Source organism: Pelecanus crispus, chromosome 23, assembly GCF_030463565.1.
Source record: "Pelecanus crispus isolate bPelCri1 chromosome 23, bPelCri1.pri, whole genome shotgun sequence".
In the NCBI taxonomy this organism is placed as follows: domain Eukaryota; kingdom Metazoa; phylum Chordata; class Aves; order Pelecaniformes; family Pelecanidae; genus Pelecanus; species Pelecanus crispus.
The window spans coordinates 604,663-612,673 of NC_134665.1; the positions used below are offsets into that span (position 1 = coordinate 604,663).

The following is an 8,011-nucleotide window of genomic DNA, read 5'->3' on the forward strand; positions in this document are numbered from 1 at the left end:
AACTCTATCCCAGCCGAAACCAGGACAAATGCCTACACATTTCTGCCTTGGTTATGCCTCAGAAACCGATTTCATATCTAGAACACCTTGCGACAGGCTCGGAAAGAGGCCAGAAGGCGTATGAACTGCAGCTCTTGTGGGACACTGCAGAAGCATCTTCAGGGTGAAGTGTTGTCTTTTTTACTCAGACTCCACTGCCCAGGTTTGCCAGGAAACCAGCTTCTTCACCAAAACAAGGAGTAAAAAGAGTGGAAACCCATCGTCTTAACAAGATGACCCTGTTGGAGGGACCGTCAGTGGCAATGCTTGTAATGCCTTGGTTTCCTTGTGTCTCTTGCACCAGATGTCACACCTGGGAGAAGACAACGTGAATCACACGCAGGTGACCTGAGCCTCTAATCGAGCAGGACTGCAGATGCTTTGTTCCTGGGCATTTTTTTTCATGAGATCTCTACATGCTATTTTAATATGCTCAGCAAGTGTAGAAAGCTTCCACCCTTCTGGATCACAAGGGTGCTTTCGTAAAGGAAGTCTCGAGTGTACAATTTCAAAATTGTGTGCAGTTGTGTACAATTGTGTACAATTTCAAAAAGCCCTGAACCCCTCTGTTGCTTCTTGCACGGTCAAACACTCTACAGAAATCAGAAGCACCACTCAGGACTGGGTCTGGTTATGATGGCAATTTTATTGTTTTGATCGCCTGAAACACCTGGCAAGAGTGAGGCAACATTTGCTGGTGACGCTGCAAACATTGCTTACTTCTGCGTGCTCCTCTCCAGAGTTCTCTTTGGATTTCTCTTTCTTCTTGCATTTCTTGCATTTCTTTCGCGATTCCGGATCACCAGAATGCTCGCTTCTGACTTTTGCCGCTTACTTTCGGGCACACGTTCACCCCGCTCTGCACAGGACAGTTTCCTCTTTCTGCATCTTTGTTTTTCATTTGCCTGGCAAGAGCCTGCAGACTCTGGGTGAACTGGCACCGGTGGGAGCACACGCTGTTCAAGTGAGGATTTCCGTGGCTGCTGCTCACCTACCGAAGCAGAATGCGAGTCTGCTCTGTGGTCACTTGAGCCGTGCACAGCTTCCCCTCCTGAGCTTCTGCCATTCTCAGGGCTGCTGTTCTCCCCGTGGGAAGAGCTGCACAGGTTCCCAGTGCCGCGCACCAGCTGATGGCAAGTGTGCTTCTGTATTTCTGCGCGGCAAGCGTGCCTCCACCTGGGAGGCAGACAGTCTGGTTGGCTTCTGTTCAGCTTCTTCCCCTGCTTGGTGTCAGAGCGCGCTCTCTTCCCGCTGCAGTGCTGAGGGGGAGTCCCTGCAGAGTCCTGCATTTTTCTCTTCCCTTGGATCCTCTGCCTGTTTTGTCTGCGTTCGTGATTCCTCAGTGCTACGGTGCCTCCAGAAAATGGACTCTTCAGCACCTGACCCAGCTTTGCCACGGAAATGCTCTTTGTCCCCTGGCATTCAGTGCCTGCTCCAGGGGTCAAATCATGGTGCCTGGAGAAACAACGGTGATCTTAGCCTAGGGCTGTTGTTGCAGCCTCCTCGTGGCTTCAGTCTCATCCTATCATTTTCCGGCAGCACTTGATAAGGCACGCAGAAGACTGAACGAGAACTAGAAGCTGGAAATTAGATCATGGTCTTCCAGCCATGTCTGTCCCTTTCCAAGCACTAACTCATCTTTGTGCCCTCTCAGGCCTCCCTTTCACCTCTTGTCACAGCCAGTCAGTCTCAGAGAGCACACAGCCAGCAAGTGGCACAAGCACAACAGTTTAGTGCCAGACAAGGAGGGAGAAGAAAGGAGCAGAACAGAGAGAACTGAACGAGACAAACAGTCATTCTTTCCCAGGACAGAAAGCAAAACCCACTGGAGGAGAACAACAACAAGAGCAGTAACAGGAGCGGGAGTGTATTCTGAGCACCCCTTCACGCTTGTTATTACCTGGCATAGAAGAGTAAATACGCACGCTGGCGGAGAACCGTCTTGATGTCACAAAGACCTACAGAGTCATCATTCATCTTGTACCACCGTCCATTGCTGGCCTGCAAAGAAAGGCAACGCTCTCTTCAGATGAACTGCAGGGGTTTTAAAACAAAACCACAGACAGAACACCACTGCAGGACACAATACACCAACGCAAATCACAGAGCTGACTTTTACCTTCACGAAGCAGTAATAGTGTCCTGCCTGACAGCCAGAACCTTCGTGTACCAGGACGGCATACAAGGAATAGAGGAGCGGTTCTCCACCCGCCTGAGACATGTATGCGCCAAGGTCCAAATATTCTGGATACTTCACAACCTAAAGGGACACCAAGAAGACTCACAAATTATCCTGAGAGTCTTTAGGAAGCAGCCTGAGAAAACTTTGTCACCAACCACAGGCTAGAGGTATAGAAATAGATCTTCTGGGTTCATCAAAACCAGGTGTTGCCATTTCATCATTGAGGTGGCAGAAAACCATTCTCAGCCAAACCAGCTCTTCACGAGCGCAGTAGGTGCTTATCTTCACATTGGAACTTCCCTCTTACCACAAGGGAAAGAGCGAGGCATAGCTATTGCACTGATTTTCCTTAGATGGCTGCACTCAATAGCTGTCGTGCAAACACGAACAACTTCAAAAAAGGATTGTCCCTCAGGAAAGGTCTCCTTCCAAGCAGACAAAGTTGCAGTGCCCTTGTAAACATACCTTGCTAATCTTTCTGCCAGAGAAAGCATCAAATCTCTTCAGGCACACTGTCAGGACATTGGAGGAACGATGTATTGTAAGGCTCTTGGACGCAGTGGCCAGCTGGTCACACCTTGAAACAAGCACAGACCCAACTGTTGCAGCCTGTCTTCTCCCCACTCCGCCCCCCATCCATGGATGGTTGAGTTAAGGCTTGTTTTGCTCAACTATCGTATGCACGTGTTTGCATTCCACACCCCTTCAGTCCGCACGCTCTCAGTGAAGGTAGCTTTGGTCTAGGCTGGCTCCCTTTGGAGAGCAGCAGCCCGCAGTCTACAAGACAAGAACTAGGCTTGACAGCATTCAGAGAGCCAGTGGGGGCTGCTACTGCTCCGAGGACTGAGGTCTCCTGGACAGAGACGCAAGCATCCAAAAAGCCTTGCAAATGAAACTGTTGATTGCTTTCTTGAAGACGCTGCTGTTGCCAAATGCCTGTCCAGAGCTCCTCCTTGCTTCAGCTCACCACTGCCCACGGGACGTGTCTTTGTCCTTCTGGGCATAGGGGTAGTTCAGTGGGCAGCTTCATAGCTAGGGAGGTTGACCACTTCCAGGGCAGACAATGCCAGGAATCAAATTCTCATCAGAGCTTTCCAAATATTCAGGCAGAAGGGAAAGAAATTACCTGTCTTAGAAACAAATGCATTATTTTCCAAGTTCCAGGTTGTTCAGGTGGATTAGTTGTATGGGGAAGAAAAAGAAAAGAAAAAAACCCCAGCTGCCTCATGACTGGGTTTCTCAATTAAGTCAAAACAGAACTAGTGCTTCGAGACATGCTATCCCGTAACCCAGTATCTGCTGGGAAGATGTCATTAGTAATAATCTTACTTGCTGCATTTGTAGCCATTTTCACCATCCAGCTGCTCAGGTTTGACAAAGTCTTCCAGAGCTCCAGTGACAGAGGAGGCTGCCTGGATGAGAAAGAAAGGAGAGCACTAAGCTCCTGGAAATTCAAAATCCCAAGACATAGCTACCCGTGTAGTACCAGCGTTGTCCCAAGAAGCAGCTACCCCTGGGTGGTACCAGAGTTGTCCATGGTACAGGTCAAAAATAACACAAGCAATCGACCCCATCCATCCAGCAATCTGACACGTATTGAGGGAGTGCGAAGCAGGGTGGTATGACAGTGTCATCATGGCTGTAGGTACCATCCTTACTCTTTGCTCAGCTGACACCCAGCACCCAGCACAGGGAGACCATTTACAGGGCTTCCCCAGAAGGAGCACACAAGTCCAGTTCCCTCCCCATCCACCACCAAGCTCTTGTGAGGTCACAGCCCACAGGTTGAAGTCAGCAGAGTTCACTGGAGATAAACTAGCCTCCTGCAGGGACCTGGAAACATTTTGCACCACAATTTCCAAACTTCTTTACCTTGATATCCAAAGGAATATCAAGGAATGCCTCGTAGGTGTCGGAAACGGCTTTGCAACTCAAGCACGTTACTGGAAGGCAAAGAGAAATGCTTATCAGGCTGGGAAGGAGACTGACTCTGCCCATTTCACCGACCAACACATACCACTTTAGACACATGGGACATACTGCTGCATACTAGAAGCTGTTTACCACAAACAAAGAGCCACAGATCATTCTAAGGACAGTAATATTTTTAAAAAGTACCTCTTGATCTTAGAAAGCCCCCAAATATTTGCTGGACGATGGTAGTTCCTTGAGAAGAGCTGTCCAAGCTGGAAACAAATGGTAAGGCAGAGAGTTATCTCTTCCAAGAGTTTTCTTGGTCGGAAAACCCTGGGCGCAGGGTTTCCTTGGTGGGAGTACATCAAGGAGTCCAAAGGGCTCAGGAACATTGAAAAGGTAATTTGCTTGTGCTTACTGGTTGCTTCCACTCAGGCAAGCTCTCTGCATGGCATCAACAGTATAGCATAAAAACTCGTGGGCATCTTCCTGCACGCCAAGCTCAAAGTGTTCTCCTATTCCTAAGAAAGAAGAAGTTACTAGTTCTGTCCTACAAGAAGGGAAGGAACCATGTCAAAGCACCTGAAATGACTTACGTGTGAGGACACTGGCGACAGCCCTCGGCTGGATGGCACTGGCTGAGGAATGCAGGACCTTGTGAACATGCGCTTCCATTACGCACATCATGCAGAAGCCTTGCTGACAACCTGAAGAGGGTGGGCCGGAGGGAGGGAAGCAAGCTTCTCAGGTTAGCAAAATAGCCATAGCACTGGGAAACCTAATGACGTTATAAGGACAGTCTCCACTCCTCCCAAAGTGCCAATGTCCCAACAAGCCCCGGACATTTTAGCGCATAGAAAGCTTTCTTCAGAGGGGTGCTTAACGGACAGAAGTTTTCTGTGCAATAAGCACAGAGGGTTTAACTTGCAGGACTAGGGTCCGAGACCCGGGGCTAGAAAGTGGTGCCTTTCTGAAGATGAACACACCTAGATAGGACAAGAGGCTTCTAGGGTTGAGTGTGCAAAGAACACCAAGTTGGGGGGCTGACAAAGAAGGGCTGCTTTTCTCCTAAATGAAATTCCAGATTGTGAGAATCCTTGGGAAGTGCCCAACAGATTTACAAGGAGCTGTTCCTAAAAGTCCTCACATGACTGGCTGTGCTCACGAGAGAGCAGGTAGTTGGTGAGAGGGGGCGTGTACGTCAGGCACTGCAGGACGGAGTTGAGGAAGCACGTATTGCCCAGGTTGTAGAGTCCTGCTCCAGCTCTCTGTCGTTGCGGCCAGGCCATGCAAATCTTCTCCAGGGGAAAGAGGACCCTTTGTGTGGGAGCCGTTCCCTCGGCAAGGACTGCAGGGAAATGGTATTTGAAAAGAGATGAGTTGATGCTGTTGCACAATCGCATATTTAAAAAGTCGAGTTTGTACAGAAGCTCCCAGGAAAAGCAGCTCTAACCTCCAACACAGAAACATTGGGGGAAGCCTAACACTGCCACTGACAATTACTGGTCAAGAAACCGTTTTGGAAAATAGTCTGTTCCTCTGCTTACTGAAAGTCCAACAAACCCCCGCTCTGCTTTCTGTGCCTCGGGCTATCTTCCTTTCCCTCTAGAGCCTTGCATTGGATTATCAGGTCAAGTCTTCCCTTTTCCTGATTGTAAGTTGATGAAAACAAGCAAGTACCTAGCAGAGAAGGTAACCCTACTGATGTCAGATCTTTCTACGAGCAATGTCATCTTTCCAAGTCTTGTACGTAGTGGCAGAGGAGTGATAAAATGCATTTTCCTGTGTCTGATCGAAAACACCTGGGTAAGTCTGGCTGCTACCAGGAAACGCCCCAGAATTCATGCTAGGTTGTCAGCCCATCAACACCGAGGGAAGGAGCACCAGCCACATCCGTTGCCTTTGGGGATTCACAAAGTCCAAGGCTGCTGGTGAAGCCGTTACTCACAGGAGTCATTCCCCATTGCAGCCATCGGTCCTCTCAGGAACAGAGGGGAAAGCTTGGGATGACAAAGGATGTCAGGACGTGCTCCAGAAAGAGAAGGTCGATGCCAGTCCTGTCACCTGATTGCAAAGAAATAATTTTAGCTCAACAAAATGATTAGAAAACCACCAGACTAAACCCACGGAAGAGCATCTGCCATCAGCAGTGTTTCAGTGGTACTTGTAAGTGCTGCAGAGCTGCAGGCTGATGGCCCTCCTGTCCCTGTCACCGGACTCCAACTGACAGCAATTACCCAGGCCCTCTGGAAAGACTGCATTGCGTGTCACCTTCTCTGAAGAGGACCTGCTGCTTACCCATTGCTAGCGTTAGCACCAGAGCTGTCTGGCTCTCCAGCCCACGCTTGCCCACCCTGTATGCAGGAGTGACCGGCTTTCGGCCGCTACTTTAACGGCTGTCTTTGCCGTGCTCCTTTTCCATCTCCCTTCCTACCACATCAGTCAGGGTGGGCTTCTTGTCTTTCTAGGCTGAGCCCAATGCCTCCGACTACACTGCCACCCCCCTACTTACCTATCCTAGCATACGGTAAAGGAATAAGAATTAGCAAATACGATCTCTACCCATAGCCCTGGCCAGCCTAGAAAGGTGTAATAGCTCAGCCTAGAGCTCAGAAGGTATAGACCAGCCTATACGTTTATCCCGTATCTACCTCCTCTATGATCTGTCCTGAAAGGCAAATCATAATTACCTTTGAAAGAGGATGGAGGTTGAGGAGAAGTGGGCAGGAAACAAGAAATGGTTGGAAAAAAGTAGGCACGCAAGTAGCGAAGGAATGAGCCAAGTTATCCCGAAGGCCAGCTCAGCCCAACTAGCTTTCGCTGGCCAGCTGCTCAGGATGCCAAGCCCTGGCCAGGTGAGGTCACAAGCGCCAGGCGGGTGCCGCATCACCGACCCTTTGTGACATGGGGCTGCACCAGGGCGTCTGCCACGGCCCGGGCGCCTCCCGCAGCCGGCAGCCGCTGGCCTTCCCCATGCGCTGCTGGCGAAGGGCTGTTCGTCCATCGGCAGAGCTCCCACCTCTTCCCCGAGCCGCACCAGCCGGATGAATGCAAACCTGGCCAGGGCTGTAAGCGTGCCTGCTCACAGCTTTGGCCGGCATGTTCCGGTTGCTGAGGGTTTCTTTTCCACTCTTCCTAGGTACAGGACTTTGTCCATGGGACTCGTGTAGCAAAGCACCTGGGCTCTTACAGGTTCCTTTGCAATGAATTGTATCTGCCCCCCAGGATGCAGCCACAGGCTGACTCTGAAGTAGCACTACCGAAGAAACCCCTTCAGCAGCTGCCCTGGGTTGACTTTGGCTTGCTCCAGGCCCCCAGCTGGCTGCTCTCTCACCCTGCAGCTCTGAAAAATATTCGTGGACAGCTCTTTAGCATCAGGTTTAACTCCTTGACTCGCTGGGAGGGCAGTGAGCATTGCTCCTGTCCCAACACGGCAGCTGGTTGTTATTCCTGCCCCACTTGACCTGGCTGCTTTGGCCCTCGCCCCACTGGCGTCATCTGGTTTTCGCCAGCCCTGCTTGGGGCAGTTAGCTGTGCTCCTGCTCAGCTCAGGGCAGTTAGCTTTGCCCTTGCTCCACTCAGGGAGGCTTTTCTCTTTCTATATTTTGCTTGAGGCATCCCGTTTGCCTACAGCCTTGCTCGCAGGGCTTGCTTTCATCAGGTCCCTCTCAGGACGGCTGGGTTTTTCCCCTCTTTTGCTTGTGGAGGCTCATTTTGCCCCTTCCCCACACAGGGTGCCTGGATGTACTCTGGCCCTGCTCAGGTGGCCTTTTGTGCTCCTGCCCAAATTGGGGTGGCTAGTTTTGCCCCTGTCCTGTATGGGGCATTTGGTTTTGTCCCTGTCTGGCTCAGGGCATCTCTTTGTGCCCCTGGCCC

The 8,011-nt window shown here is 50.6% G+C and overlaps 1 protein-coding gene across 1 annotated transcript; it reads right to left on the reverse strand.

Annotated features, from left to right (window-relative positions):
* Positions 1–264: 264 nt before the first annotated feature.
* Positions 265–5,424, reverse strand: LOC142595806 (ubiquitin carboxyl-terminal hydrolase 42-like). The gene is made up of 10 exons (XM_075724658.1): positions 5,283–5,424; positions 4,744–4,842; positions 4,554–4,647; positions 4,340–4,407; positions 4,094–4,164; positions 3,551–3,633; positions 2,687–2,798; positions 2,159–2,299; positions 1,940–2,040; positions 265–352 (listed from the first exon to the last, which is right to left on the reverse strand). The coding sequence occupies exons 1-10, from the start codon at positions 5,422–5,424 to the stop codon at positions 265–267; spliced, it is 999 nt and encodes a 332-aa protein (XP_075580773.1).
* Positions 5,425–8,011: the final 2,587 nt, after the last annotated feature.

Bases quoted from the DNA above. Each gene is read 5' to 3' on its own strand.
- LOC142595806 (XM_075724658.1), bottom strand. From the start codon at position 5,424: ATGGCCTGGCCGCAACGACAGAGAGCTGGAGCAGGACTCTACAACCTG. The intron at 4,165-4,339 runs GTACTTTTTAAA...TTTGCCTTCCAG, and splicing joins GGGCTTTCTAAGATCAAGAG to TAACGTGCTTGAGTTGCAAA. The intron at 2,799-3,550 runs GTAAGATTATTA...GCTTGTTTCAAG, and splicing joins AATGGCTACAAATGCAGCAA to GTGTGACCAGCTGGCCACTG.